The 15,597-nt window shown below is 42.0% G+C and overlaps 2 protein-coding genes across 2 annotated transcripts; one reads left to right on the top strand and one right to left on the bottom strand.

The window, feature by feature from the left end:
- Nucleotides 1-7,619: 7,619 nt before the first annotated feature.
- LOC121760655 lies at nt 7,620-8,006 on the bottom strand. Its single transcript, XM_042156295.1, has one exon. The coding sequence runs from the start codon at nt 8,004-8,006 to the stop codon at nt 7,620-7,622; it is 387 nt and encodes a 128-aa protein (XP_042012229.1).
- Nucleotides 8,007-15,035: 7,029 nt separating this feature from the next.
- LOC121760654 lies at nt 15,036-15,413 on the top strand. The gene has a single exon (XM_042156294.1). The coding sequence runs from the start codon at nt 15,036-15,038 to the stop codon at nt 15,411-15,413; it is 378 nt and encodes a 125-aa protein (XP_042012228.1).
- The last annotated feature ends 184 nt before the right edge of the window (nt 15,414-15,597 follow it).

The raw sequence follows: 15,597 nt of genomic DNA, 5'->3' as shown, positions 1-15,597 counted from the left end.
AACTGCCGTTCTTCAAGGTGTTGAAAAAGGCACCAAAGTTCGAGTGGGGAGCCGAGCAGAAAAAAGGCCTTTGACGAGCTCAAAAGTTATCTAGCCGAGCTTCCTATTCTCTCTGCTCCAACCGAAGCCGAAGTAATATTCTTATACTTAGCGGCATCGGATCAAACCATCAGCGCGGTGCTTATACGAGAAGAAGGCCTAAAGCAGCTTCCCATCTATTTTACAAGCCGAGCATTAAGAGGTCCAGAAACCAGGTATCAACCTCTGGAAAAGATTGCTCTGGCATTAGTAAATGCAGCAAGGAGACTGCGGCCATACTTCTATGCTCACAAGGTATGCGTCTTAACTGATCTGCCACTTCGGCAAGTGTTGACCAAACCAGAAGCATCAGGCAGAATCGCCAAGTGGGCTATAGAGTTGGGAGAGCACACAATTGAATATCTACCTCGGAAAGCCATCAAGGGACAAGCCTTGGCAGATTTTCTTGCAGAAGCAAAGTTCGATCAAGCAATTCCTGTTATTGCCGAACAGAAGAATTCTGCCGATGCCGAACTAGCACAGCCCTTGGAATCCGAAGTAGAGCCGCCGGACTGCTGGAGCGGATTCGTAGATGGAGCTTCAAACAAGATGGGAAGTGGAGCTGGTATTTTACTTGTCGCTCCCGACGGACACGAGGTAACCTACTCACTTCGTTTCCTATTCCCACTACTAATAATGAAGCCGAGTACGAAGCCCTCCTGGCCGGACTCCAGTTAGCGCAAAAAGTCTGCTCGTCAAATCTCTCAAAGTCCATTGTGATTCACAAGTCATAGTAAATCACATGTTGGGTACAAGTGAAGCTCGTGACGAGAGAAATGAAGAAGTATTTGGACAAAGCGCAAAACATCAGCCGAAGTTTCTCCTATTTTCGGATAATCCGCATTCCCAGAGCGGAAAATAGCCGAGCAGATGCCTTAAGTAAGTTGGCCTCAGATCCGAGCTCAAAGGCGGAAGAATTAATGCACTCGAAGCATTGATGAAGCCGAGGTACATTCAGTATCCAGCTCGCCGAACTGGATGACGCCGATCTTGCAGTATCTGGATCAAGGACAATTGCCCGAGGATAAGAGAGAAGCTCGGAAGATCACGTGCCGAGCACTTCGGTACGAACTTCATGAAGGAGTCCTCTTTAGAAAGTCTTACCTCCAGCCGTTATTGCGGTGCGTAGGACCAGAAGAGACGGACTACATCCTCAGAGAAGTTCATGAAGGATCGTGCGGTAGCCACATCGGAAGCCAGAGCTTTAGCAAAAAAAGTTCTGAGATGGGGATATTATTGGCCAACCATGGTACAAGAGGCAGTGCAGCTCGTCAAGAAGTGTACGAAGTGCCAGATTCATGCAATGTCCCAAGGATGCCGCAAACCGATCTATACACTATGCAAAGCCCTTGGCCTTTCATGCAATGGGGCATAGACATAGTGGGACCACTTCCTCAAGCTCCTCGGCAAATGAAATTCCTTATCGTTGCCTGTGGACTACTTCACGAAGTGGGTGGGAGGCTGAACCATTAGCTACGATAACGAGCTCAAAGGCATTGGACTTCGTCTGGAAGAACATAGTGTGCCGATTTGGCATAACCCCACATCCTCATCTCGGATAATGGGACTCAGTTCACCGACAAGACGTTCAAGAATTGGTGCCAAGAGCTGAACATTCAACAGCGGTTCACTTCGGTTCTCCCATCCCCAAGCAAACGGACAACGGAAGTAACGAACCGGATTCTGGTGAAAGGGTTAAAAGCTCGGTTAGAAACAAGCCAAAGGACAATGGGTAGAAAATCTCCCTCAAGTCCTATGGTCCTACCCGAACTACACCTAAAACCTCCAACGGGTGAAACTCCGTATAGTCTGGTGTACGGCACTGAAGCCGTAATTCCGGTGGAGATCGGCGTACCCAGTCCCCGAACTCTAAATTTCTCCTCAGAAATGAACGACGACGGACTGAGAGCAGAACTAGATCTCGCCGAAGAAAGAAGAGAATTGGCGTGCATAAAAGCAGCCAAGTATAAGGAGCAAGTAGCCCGGTATTATAACCAAAGGGTAAAAAAGCTTCAATTTCAAGTGGGAGATCTCGTCTTGAGAAACAACGAAGTAAGCCGAGCAGAAAAGCTGGGCAAACTCGAACCCACATGGGAGGGTCCATATCGGGTGTCAGAAGTCCTCGGCAAAGGGTCTTATAAATTGATTCACATGTCAGGAGAACAAGTACCCCGAACATGGCACCGTCTCCAACCTCAAGAAGTTTCCACTTGTAAGAGACAAAAGTCCGGTCAGTCCGTCTCGTGTCTAGTTCGGTCATAGGGGTATGTGTTTTTATTTGTTTGTTTCTTACTTGTACCTTTTACTTGTCGTTTTTTAAAAAAAAAAGGTTTAAAGTTTTTTTCTTTCGTCTTTTTTCATTTTTTCTCTATGTGTTTTGTCTCTATGTGCTTGTCGTCTCTTACAAATGGTACCAAGGTATATCGTTCTTTAAAGACTGATCTCCTTTTTAGATCGATTATTAAAGACTATTGTGAGTCCAAGCTTCTAAGGAGGATATAAGACCACAATTCAGCTTAACAAGCAGTCCGTCTGAAACGAACTGCAATAAGCCAACGATTGTGAGTCCAAGCTTCCAAGGAGGATACAAGACCGCAATTCAGCTTAACAAGCACTTCGTCTGAAACGAACTGCAATAAGGGAAAGTCCGATCCACGCGATAAACCTCGCCGAATTAGGACGACCAAGTTCGGTCAAAGAAGTTTACCTCATAAGACCGAGGACGACCATGTCTAGTCAAAGAGGTTTACTGCATAAGACCACTTCGGTTAACTGGGAAAGTCCGATCCACGCGATAAAACTCGCCGAATTAGGACAAGGGAAAGTTCGATCCCGGCGACAAAAATCGCCAAATTAGAACACAAACCAAGTCCGGTCAAAGATGTTTATTTCATCAGACCAAAGACGAGTCCGGTCAAAGATGTTTATTTCATCAGACCAAAGACGAGTCCGGTCAAAGATGTTTATTTCATCAGACCAAAGACGAGTCCGGTCTAAGATGTTTATTTCATCAGACCAAAGACGAGTCCGGTCAAAGATGTTTATTTCATCAGACCAAGGACCAAGTCCGGTCAAAGAAGTTTACTTCATAAGACCGAGGACGAGTACGATGAAATTTTTTCGCTAAGCTGTAAATACAGTGTTAGAAGCGAAAACAAAATTTCATTTTTCAAATCTTGTTCGGCATACAACTCAGCTACCCTACAAAATGGCGTTACGCTATTACAAAGGACTATTCTACTGTCCAGGGTTGCTGAAGTTAAGCCACCTATCTGCAAAATCCTCTGGAAGCCGAGTTCGGTTGTTCCGAGCAGATGAAGAATAAGCAGGTCGACGAGATGCTATCCTCGACCCAACGCCTCTTCCCCGAGCCCGAGAAGTCCTAACACCTCGGCGATGAAGAGTCTCTGCAATAAGCATCTGCTGATCTTGCTCGCTCATAGTCACAACTCCTCGGCGAATTTCAGTCCGTCCCTGTCTTGACGATTCCGGTTGCTCCTGAGCCCGTTCTCGTCTTGACGTTTCCGGCTGTTCCGGAGTTCGTTGTTGACTGGGAGTAGGATTTTGAACAAGGGAACCAGAGGTTTGATCTGGAGTGCGAGCATCTGTTGGCACGATATGCCGAAGGAATCTTTCTATGGAGGGGCGCCGAGAAAGAACAATGTTGTACCGAGAAGCCCAACGCCGCAGTGATGTCACAACTTGTTGGCAAGCCGGGCTCTCCAGCACATTGTTCCTACGGAGTACATGATATTCCTCCCACAGTTCGTCAACTCGACTCTGAACATCCGAGATGGTAACTCCCCCGCGCTCACGGATATAATCCTCATACGCAGTCCTCTCAGCAATGGCCGTATTCAGCTCGGCCTCCAGATCTTTCTTATCGGACTCTAAGTCCTTGATATCGGCCTCCAGCTTCACTAAACGAGCCAGAAGCTCGTCATTCTTCGTCTGATCGGCTATAGCTCTTCTCTCAGCTTCGTCCAAAGCCGAAGAGTACAGCCGTTTCCAGTGAAGTATCTCCATCTCCTTGGGTACAAAGCAGCTATATTAGTTCGGCAGCTGTACCGAGCAGATAGTAAAATACAACAGGAATAAAGGCGAGTACGAAAAGCTATACGAAGACAAGTGTAGAGAATTTTTTATTCACAAGGAAAATTTTTTACACTAGGGCTTCAAGGCCATTTTACAAGGAAGAAACTAGACTAAGAGAAGGGAGACGAAATCATACTCCGCCAGCTTCGTCTCCGGCTCCTCGGTCTGGTACAGCTTCTTTCTCCTGGGCTACCTCAGCCTCGGCCTCGCCTCCTGCCGGCCTCGCCTCCTGCCGGCCTCGCCTCCGCCTCCTGATCGGCTTCCTTCTCCGGATGCCTGGCCTGATCGACTTCGGCCTCCCGCTCCAGCGGCTCGGCCTCACCCTCTCCGTTGTAAGTCGAAGCGGGTGAAACGGGTCCCACGGAGGCAAAGATAGCCTCCAGGTTCTCGTCCCGATCAGCTCGACAACTCCGGACTCGGTCTGCAGAAAGCAGGACCGAGGATGAAGCGAGCTCCTCAAGGAGCGGCAGATTCTGAAGCCGAGCTGCTATCTCTCGGCTGTACAGAGGCAGCACGACGTCGGCCCCCTGCTCGCCCTTATCGGTAATTAGCCTTACCAGACTACCGACAAAGGCCGAGAACTGGCTGCTCAAAAAGAGTTTCTCCGTGTAAACACGGAGAGCCTCCCCCTGGGCAGCCACATCGGCTGCCTCCTTCTGAGCCTCCCGGAGCTTCGTCTGCTCTCGCAGGATGATCAGCTGGTTTTTGGCTGACCGAGCTTCCTCCTGAGCCGAGATCCTACCAGCTCGGGCCCTCTCAAATTTGGCCTCAGCCTGTTCGGCCAGACTACGAGCAAGATGCAACTCCTTCTGCATCTCCTCGTAGTCGTGGGATGCTTTGGAGAGCTCCACGGAGACGAGCTTGGCTCTCTGAAGATGAACAAGGAAAAAAAACTCAACAGAATGGCCATCAAAAAAGGTGGAAAAGAAGCCGAGTCAGAAAGCTTACCTCCACAAAATTCGTCGGCCATTGAAAAGGCTCAGGGACGTGTTCCGGGATGTCTGCAACCACCTCGGAGATGACCAGCTCTTTCCCCGGCACTTTTGGGGACTCATGAAATTTCCCCTTCCCTTTAGCCGAAGACGGCTCCGGCTCTTTCGGATCCGAAGAAGAGGTTTTTTGCCTCTTCGGATTCTTCTCGGCTTCAGACGCCGAGCGAGGGGCTCTCTGCCTCTCCGGCTCCACAAGCTCGGAGGACTTTCGGATAGCTTTGTTCAGCATATACACTGCCAAAAAGCAAGAAAGCAAGGTTAGTTTTCTTCGTTAAAGCAGTAGAGCATAAAGATAAAGAAAAAATCCTCACCCTCGGCCTCTTCGTCCGAAGACGAGATGTCGAACACGACGTCGCCCTTGACGAGCTCAGACTCCGTGTATTGTTTCCTAACTATGGGAATCTTGTTGAGCTCGCCATCGAGCTCGTCCAACGGTTCAGGCCGAGGATGACGGATAACGGACTTCGGCCCTCTCCAGGGAAAACTAGGAGCCGCGGTCCTATCATAGTAGAAGAAGCGGTTTTGCCACTTCGGCCACTTCGTTTTACAAAAGGCCCTAAAGGGCTGTACAGGGATCAAGTAAAACCAAGACCCCTTCCTCTTAAATTGAAAGAATTTAAGGATCGTCTTCAAAGACAAATCCCTTCCTAACCTACGGAGTTCGGCAGCGAAGGCCGACAAGTGCCTCCAAGAGTTCGGAGTCACCTGGCCTAAAGGAAGCTGAAAAAAATCTAGTAAATCTATAAAGGCAGAAGGGAGGGGGAAACGAAGCCCGCATTCTAAGCAGGCCTCGTACACGGTGGCGTAACCCTCCGGCGGGGAGTCAGCCCTATGATCACCGTCAGGTACCACCGCCTTCCCCCCAGGAAAAGAGTATTTTTCGGGTAGGGATATCACAGTATCCTTACTCAAGATACTGTGAAAATACTCTACGGTCTTCTCCCCGGATTCTTTCCGGCTAGAAGACCCCTTACCCCCTTTTCTACCGCTACCAGACTCAGACGAAGAAGAAGCAGACATGGTTCTTACTCTTTGAAAGTTTGAAGAAATCCTGAGGAAATTTTTGAAAGCGGAAGGAAATTTTTCACGCAAAAGATAGAGAGTGCAGAAGAAGCCAATAGCAAAGGTGTTCAAATGATGAAGAAAGGCGGTATTTATCAGATTTGGAAAAGATTTCAAATCATCGCACCGTTTCATATTCCACCTTTTCAGGATTCGACGGCCGGATTTTACTGTCGCATTTAATGCCGCATTTAATGCAGTCACGCGCAGGGCACGTCCCCTGACTTCAGCCTCCCCCGTACCCTTTTCCAGAATGCCGAAGTGACTCGCTTCGCCGAAGTGATTCACTTCGCTTTTCGGGGGGGGTAGTGATGGGGTGCGTACTAAACAAGCCCAACAGCAATGACGGCCCATCAGCCCAAAGCCCAAGGAAGAGTATGAGTTCGGCATTACCAAAGAGTTCGGCCTCAGCCTACAGCTCGGTAAAAGCCAACCTATCAAGCTCTGCTCTCAGGTCGGCATCAAGCTCTACTCTCAGATCGGCAACCAAAGCAGGAGTATGAGTTCGGCATTACCAAAGAGTTCGGCCTCAGCCTACAGCTCGGTAAAAGCCATCCAATCAAGCTCTGCTCTCAGGTCGGCATCAAGCTCTACTCTCAGATCGGCAACCAAAGCAGTTCGGTCTCAGTATTCGACCGAACAAGGAGTTAGTGGACCCATACAGGATGTCCAACACACCCACTACCACGTGGTGTCAACTCAGGCCACGATCGTAGGCCATGACCTACACTACATCCACGATCTTAGGCCATGACCTACACGACATCCACGACTTAGGGTGGTGATGCAAGCCACGATCTTAGTTCAAGATATAAATAGAACTTAGATCAGATAGAAGAAGGTTAGAAGCTCTCTAGAGATAAAATCATATAGCAAGTCTGTGTTGTAAGCTGTAATCCCAGATCAAGCAATACAATCTTGCCCTCCCTTCTTCCCGTGGACGTAGATTTACTTCAGTAAATCGAACCACGTAAATTCTGTGTGTTGTAGTTTTCATTCTCTACCAGCTTTTACTAACATCAGAAATTCGCGGATCCATCAGCCATCAACATATATAATTAACTATACATGTAATAGAATGATGTAATCAAATGAAAGCTTTATATATTATACAAACATAAATTTCAAGATTTAATGTCAAAATATGACAAATAATGTCAACAGAAAATGTCAACACAGCGTCAACATCATTAGTCAATTGACGTTGTTGACGTTATTTGTCACCAATTAATATTAAATCTTAAAATCTAACGATCCAGATGCACTTTGCATCTAATAAAAAATGTCTTATCAATACATAACAATAATGGATACGTTTATACAGTGATGATGTTTAAAACAAAAGATCAATTGCAAAACAATATTTGAAGTAGAAGAATCGGATTACTAAATTCACACCATTCGACTTCTTGAAGGTGCATAACTTTTGCTCCTCAGCGTAGGGCCGTGGCTGTCAAATTCATAAGGCTTATCTTCGTCAATCCTGCCGATGGAAACCGTGCGGCTGCGAGCAACGGCTGGCACGCGGCCTGGGCCCGTTGGCGACGAGCTGGTTGCGCGGAGGAGGTCCGCCTTTGCCTTGGCCCGAGTGGAAGCGATCCTCGTAAGCTCCCGAAAATCGTCGTCTCTGGAACTGTAATCTGAGTTGGCGCTGAAGCTTCTCGGGAGGCTTTGGAAGTGGAGGTTGGGGACGCCGACGGCAGCGTGGCCGGCGCAGGTGGTCATGCTCCGGATGTAGAAATCTCGGGCTCGGGCCAGGATTTTGGCGGGCCCTTTCATGTATCGGACGAATTTTCTCTCTTTTCGATTACTTTTAGTGCTCATTTTCGGTTTCTAGCTTTTGATCGACGCGGATAGAGGTTCATCGTTTTTTAAATAGGAGTGGATTCTTAGGTTTGAATAAAGAAGAGAAAACGAAAGAGAAAATGACTTGAAATGTTATTAAGAATTAATTATTATGCTTAGATAGATACTCAAATAGTATTATATATACAGAGGAAGTAATCAAATATGAGTGAATTCTTTTGGTTGGTCACTATGAATTAGTGAATACGCTCTTATGGTGAGCCCTATAAATTGATTGGGAATCACATTTGCATGACTTTTTCCTTCTTTCGGTTATGTACTCCATATTTTATGTCTTTTATGGACTTATTGTTTGTAATTTTGTTAGTGTAAGGAGTAATTCAAAGTAAAGTGAATAAAGGTATAAAGTTTAAATTTGGGATTTAAATGTATACCTGCCTTTTGAAGTCCAATCTTTCTCCCACCACTAGTCTTCAACAATTTAAATCCTATCTTAACCCAACCTTCTCCACATCCATAAAAAGGTCCTTTGGGTTCATAATTCATATCTTCCATTCTACAGTTTACTCTATCTTCCATTGCATCTTTTTTCTCTTATTTTATTTTACTCCTATACCGCCAGACGGAGAATCCTTGGGATACACACAAGAGAGGATTGAAGACGGTCTTTATCTCATCCAACAGAAGATTCGTGCACCGTGGTATTTGTAATTAGATTTTGTTTTTTATATCAAGTCATGTGTGGCTAATATTCTTGATTACTCCTAATTTGTAGCAGGAATTAGTTTGAGCTATATTTCTTCAGACGATAACATTCATATTTCTATCAAGTTGATTCTTATCTATTGTTCTTGTTTTTATCTATATGATTTAGCACGCGGCTTTAGAATATTGTGGTGGCCTTAATTCTAGTGTCTCTTTATTTCAGAATAAGGAGCAAACATAGTTAAGATAGTCAGGGTAAGGGTAAAACTATTCAATAGACTAACGAGAAGAGACTTTGAGATGTGTTCAGCTTATGTTAGTTGTATAATTTCCCTACAAGTGTTCAACGGCGCGTAGCGTAAAATACACATGATCCTTGATGTTAGATTGTTAGAGTTTAGTATACTGCAAAAATCATCTTTCGAATGCGCGTATATGTAATAAACTCTTTACCCATTTTTGACCATATTTATGAATGAATATTTTATACCGTTTTACTTATGTAATTGTGAATTATGTTTTATATTCAAATACATAGGATAGACAAAATGAGTCTAAGGCTTCTTCATAGTAGACAATTGTGAGTAGCGTTCACAATAGGTAACTTGTCGGTTCTTCATAGTAAACGATAAATAGACTTTGAGTCTGTGACCATCTATTATGAAAGGTCGCGACGTCAGTCCAAATATTTCCTTATCTTAGGAAATGATGACGTCGGTGTGGTATAGCACTGAATGGATCTAACGGTGGGATAAGTCTTTCGTGCTATTTACTAAAAGACGATATCTCAGTTGATTTATCGTTTCCTAACCATTGCTGGCATAACATTAAGCATAAGATAATATTTGAGAACTACTTTGACTTATCAAATGGTGAGAGTATTTCGTTACTCAAGAATCCTGGTAAATTGGGTAGTAATCATTATTATCTAAGTGGTGCTAGTAGTCTTATTGCAATGTCACATAAGCCGGGAGAGTCCAGTTTGATAAATCCCCAAGAGGTGTTTAGAAAAAGTTTTATTATTCATACCCTAGCTAGTATGAAATAAATCCATGAATAATAAATAAGAATTTCTAAACAAGACCACTCTTAGAAATAGAAATTAATTAATACTCCCTCCGTCCCTCTTTAGGAGTCCTAGTTGGTTTGGACAGGCAGTCAGTATTATGTCTTTAGTGGATGATAATAACATTTAAGTTTGAGCTTAAATTAAATTAAGTTTTAATTTGATTAGTAAGTTAAACTGTGGCCCACGTCCAATCCTCCATAGATCCCCTGATATGGCCTAAAATACAACTAAATGTAAAAGGGGACATGCCCAGAAGACAGAAAATATAGAACACACAAAATTCACGCATGTTCCAATAATGTGATTCTCAAATTCTCTCTCACACACACATTAAGAATTTCAAAAATTAGGGTTTTCAATCTTAGACAATAACTCCCAGCATATTAATTGAATTGAATTGGAACGAATTGAAATCGAATAGGAATTAGAAATCTATTGAATTGAATTCTAAATTAATTATAAATCCCATGTTTGGTATAATGAAGTAATTGATATTAAATTGAATTTGAAGAAATTGTGGACACATACACAACACATTGCATACATACCTAATACTCACACTACACATAATACACATCGCACACACACAATACATACATTGCAGTTTGTACTTGTATGTGAGTGTGCAGTGTATGTATATAGTGTAAGTGAATTTGCACTGTGTATTATGTGCATGCTATATGCATTTGTGCGTGTGTGTTCATGACTCAACTTATTTTAATACAAGCGATACCCGCAGTGTACGGGGTTAGTGCACCAATTAGTAAGCAAGACTATCGTGTCCCACAGAGACATATTTGTACCAACTTAAGTACCACGAACAAATATTAACTACTATCTAGACAATAAAAAAGGTTTTGGTTTGATTTAACGACTAATAAAAGTATATAATAAGCAAGTAAACAAATAAGAACAAGTAAAAAAGATGTGAAAAGATAATGTGGAGAAAATATAGAACTCAAGGATCTGATGCACAATTCCAAGCTCTTATCCAATCTATTTGACTTACCTCTATGTGTCCCTAGAGTTATTATGCCGATCACATTTATAGATTAAACTCTCTCCCGGGGTGAGAAACCAGTAGATTAGGTGCTAGGATTAAAGTCTCCTTCTAACCCTTAACGTCTAACTCCTAAAAGCAAGAAAGATCAAAGACCTCACTTAAAACCTCAACTCTCCCGAGTTCTATTGAATTAAGGTGTGAATTCTTCTTATTTCCAGATTAATTATCTCATCCCCCGATTAATCTAATTAATCATAAACAATCAAGTGGTGATCAAGAAATTGAAAGGAATAAACCCAAGAATAATCAAACAACTACAAGAGCAAGGTACGAACAAATCGATTGAATAAAAACTATGAAATTAGTGCATCATCACCAAGAATTCTACAAGAAGGGTTTAGCTACTCATATTCATGGATAAAACCAAGTTTAACACAAAGTATTCAAACAAATACATGACTAAAAGATACTAAGTACTCATGTGAGATGAATCTATAAAGTGAAGCTTCAATCTTCCGATGTAGACTCTTCAATCTTCAATTTTCTCTCTCAAAGATGTTCTTGAAGGTGTGTGAAGTGTGGTAGGCGGTCAAGTGTAGAATGATAAAACCTAGATCCCCTTCTCTATTCTTATTTTTCCGCTTTTGCGGAAATCGCATCATAACGCGTGTTTTTCACCCGACCGGGTGTTATAAGCCATAAACACGCCCGGTCAGGAGAAATGCCTCTGGACTTCTGCTTCATTAAATTTAGCGCCCGGTTGGGGTGGTGTGAACATATCACCTAACCGGGTGGGAGCTCCTGGTGATTATATTTTGCCTATTTTTTGCCTATTTTCTCTACATAACTCAACAAACACATCAAACTCCAAAATAACAAATAATTAGCCGGGAGTACCTAAATCAAACAATAAAACTCAATGTATAGTGTGTGTGCAATGTGTGTTTGCATGTGTGTGTATTGTGTACATGTGTGTGCGTGCACAATGTATGTATTATGTAAAGTGTGTATATTTTGTATATATTGTGTGCAGTGAGTGTAATTTATGTATGTGTGTGCAGTAGGTGTGTTGTGTGTGCACTGTGGATACGAGCAATAGAGTTATCTAATTTATAACTCATTAAAATTCCAATTTATAATTCATTAAAATTCCAATTTTCTACTTTAGATTTGGAATTGTAATTTAGTTCAAAATCATAATAAATCTTTTTTGTCAAACATTAAATTTAGAATTGAAGGCTTCGATTCCAAATGCTTGCTACAGCTAACTCCATCCCATAGCCCCAATTCCATTTTCAGAGGACAAATTCCATATACCAAATAACAAAAAATTAGAGAAATTTTGATTATATTTATAGACATATAAATAGGTTTGTATTAATATGACAATCCTTCTTAAAATGACAATGTGACAACAACTTAGCATGCAATAGTATAAATGCTATAATGCAATATTATCAGCGCTACACTGCAGTATATATTATACTGCAATATTATGAACGGTACAATACAAATATTTATAATGCAAAACTAAACACTCTATACTGCATTATTATGAACGCTACAATGCAAAATGTCTGTACTGCAAAAACTAAACAATCTATACTGCAATATGTCCATATTGCAGTGTAGCGTTTATATAATTGCATTGTAGCGTTTATAATATTGCATGCTACGTTGTTGTGACGTTATCACTTTAAAAATAGTGTCACCCCTATATAAATATATTTATTTATATTTACACTTTCTATCTCCGACATATTTAAAAGTTGATAGGGTGTATTTGCACACCCAATAAATATTTATATTTATTTTTATACTCAATAGCTCATTAGAAATTTTTTATCCTTGTCTACTTATATACTTAAACAATTTTCTTTTTAAGGACACCTCTTTTAATTATAGTAAATAGTTGTAACGGTTAGAGTTTTGTATACTATAAATCACCTTTTGAGTGATTGAATATTGTAATAACTCTTATTTTATTTTTCAAGGAATAAAACAGATTATTTTTGTCATAATGATGTTATGTTTTACATTTAATGGTTGTTTTTACATATTTAAATGTTATAAGAAACGTAACAAGGCAAAGTCTTTGTTTTAGTAGACTGGTTGTGGGCGACGTCCACTTTAAGGTAACACGGTCAGTTCTGAACAAAGAAAAAGCAGAATTTCACAACCTAGATAGGCCTTGACTACCTATCATGAAAGATTGCAATGTCAGTCAGCATATTTCTAAGCTTTACTGAAATAAGATAACATTGGTGTGGTATAGTACTGAACGGATCTAACAGCAAGACATGCCTTTATGCTATCTACTGAAAGACGAGGTCTTGATAAATAACTATTTCTTAATCAACATATGTTAGCATTGAGCATATGGTATTGATTATGCACTACTTTGACTTATCAAATGGTGCGGGTTTTTCGCAACCCAATGATCCTGATATTTTAGGTAGTGGTGATTAATGTCTAGCGGTGCTAGGATTGCTATTATGTTGTTACGCGCGCGAGGTGAGTCTTGTTTGATAATGTCCTCAAGAGGACTTCGAAACAAGGTTTTATTATTCGGAACCTAGCTAGTTGGAATTTAATTATTCTATGAATAATAAATAAGTGTTTCTTGCTAAGTCCACTCTTGAATTTAATAAGAAGTTAATTAATTACGTCTATAGCAAACAATAATTAATTAATAGACATTTCTATCTTAAGCGCGGGAAATAAACATTTAAACAAAAAGGAAACCTGGATTACTTGTAATTTCAGATTTGGATGGACAGTGCAATATTATTACTGTAGTGGCTGATAATAATATTTCAATATAAGCTTGTATTAAATTGTGGGTTCAATTTAATTAGTAAAGTTAATAGGGCGAGATCACATCCAAACCTCCACAACTGGGCTCAAATATGAACTTAATATAAATAGGAGAATAAAGGCGAGACATAAACACAATTACTTTTTATCAAAATTTTTGTCCCTCTCTCTTTCTTTGTGGAGGTCGAAATTTTCCCTATCCTTCACTGAGTGAGAATTTTGTCTTCTTTATTTAAGTCCTAGTACTCTGATAAGATCAACCCACACTGATTTCGGAATACAATTCGGGAACCAGTCAGAAGATTTGTGGTCGAGTATTGAAGATCATCACGTGGAGAAGTAGCAAGCCATTTTCGATTCTTTGGAAAATCAAGAAGGTAAACTTCTATTATGTAGAAAAACATGTTTTAGGTTTCAATAAATCAAAAACATGTTTTAATTCAAGTTATGAGCATGATACATGTGATAATTGCGTGAATAGAATTTGTCTGAATAAACATGCATTTTTGTTCTTGCATGTGATTTCGATCGGGTTGGATTGTGATAGCAGGTTTATCATGTGCGACTTAAATTGGTTAAATTGGACTGAAACCAAATTCAGTTGACACCTTAGCAAATTAAGAGTTTGAAATAGGGAATTATTTAATGCCACATCCACGTCCAATTATATGTTGATACGTGGGGTGATGTGTTAAACTGTATATGATATATGTATACGGCTGTCTAACTATTCCTTTAATTGTGATCGGTAGAGAATAAATGTCATTAATGCAGGAGTTCTTTGTCAACTACAAGAAATATGACTTATCAATGTTGCATTAGAATTAGAGCATCCACAGACGAGCGACCAGCGATGTCATTAATGCAGGAGTTCTTTGTCAACTACTAGAAATATGACTTATCAATGTTGCATTTGAATTAGAGCATCCACAGAGGTGGACGAGCTCGCAGACGAGCCGCTAGTCCGTCGGCTCGTCCACCATTAGGCGCGGCGAGTGCCTCGCGGACGACCAAGACAGACAAGCGCTCGTCCGTACGAGCGCACGGACGTCCGACTATTTTCGATTTTTTTTCAATACTCTATATATACAGCTCGTTGCACTTCATTTTCATTTGCACCACTTGTTTTTTAACGAGTTTCTCTTCTTTCTCTCTACATCCCGAGATGGCTAGTGGTAGTGGTGCGGGTGGTAGTGGTGGGGATGTTGATGACGTTAGGCAGCGAATTAACGAAGAGTTGCGGGCGTATACGTCTGCGGAGATAAATCGGTTGATACAAGCGCAATTGCAGCAAGCGGTGGTGGTACCTTGCCCAATCCACCATCGAGCGTATATACCCCGCGATCACGTCGCTACACACCAACGGTTGTTTGACGACTATTTATCTGAGCAGCCGCGGTTTGGGGACATGTTTTTCAGGCGGCGTTTTCGGATGCACCAGACTCTATTTATGCATATCGTGAATGCTTTAGAGCGTCGGTACACGTATTTCCGACTCAGGGAGGATGCGATTGGTAGACCCGGTCACTCGCCTATACAGAAGTGCACTGCCGCAATCAGGAAATTAGCCTACGGAGGCCCTGCCGACATGTTCGACGAGTACCTCCACATGGGCGAGATGACTGCCCGCGAATGTCTCATGTATTTTTATCAGGGCGTCATTGAGATTTTCAGGGATACGTATCTTCGGAAGCCTACCCCCGACGACTGCCAGAATCTGATAGATATGCACGGGTCGGTGCACAGGTTTCCCGGGATGTTGGACAGCATAGATTGTAAGCATTGAGAATGGAATAATTGTCCCATCGCCTGGAAAGGGATGTACACGACCGGCTTCAAAGGCAAGAACCCGACGATGATCCTCGAAGTCGTGGCGGACTGCCGGCTATGGATTTGGCATGCGTATTTTGGGGTAGCCGGATCGAACAACGACGTCAACGTCCTCCAGTCATCGCCCCTTTTCAAAGAGC

The sequence above is a fragment of the Salvia splendens genome, chromosome 13 (genome assembly GCF_004379255.2).
Source record: "Salvia splendens isolate huo1 chromosome 13, SspV2, whole genome shotgun sequence".
Taxonomy (NCBI): domain Eukaryota; kingdom Viridiplantae; phylum Streptophyta; class Magnoliopsida; order Lamiales; family Lamiaceae; genus Salvia; species Salvia splendens.
Note: the sequence above shows the minus strand (reverse complement) of the source record. Positions and strands in the feature narration are given on the sequence as shown.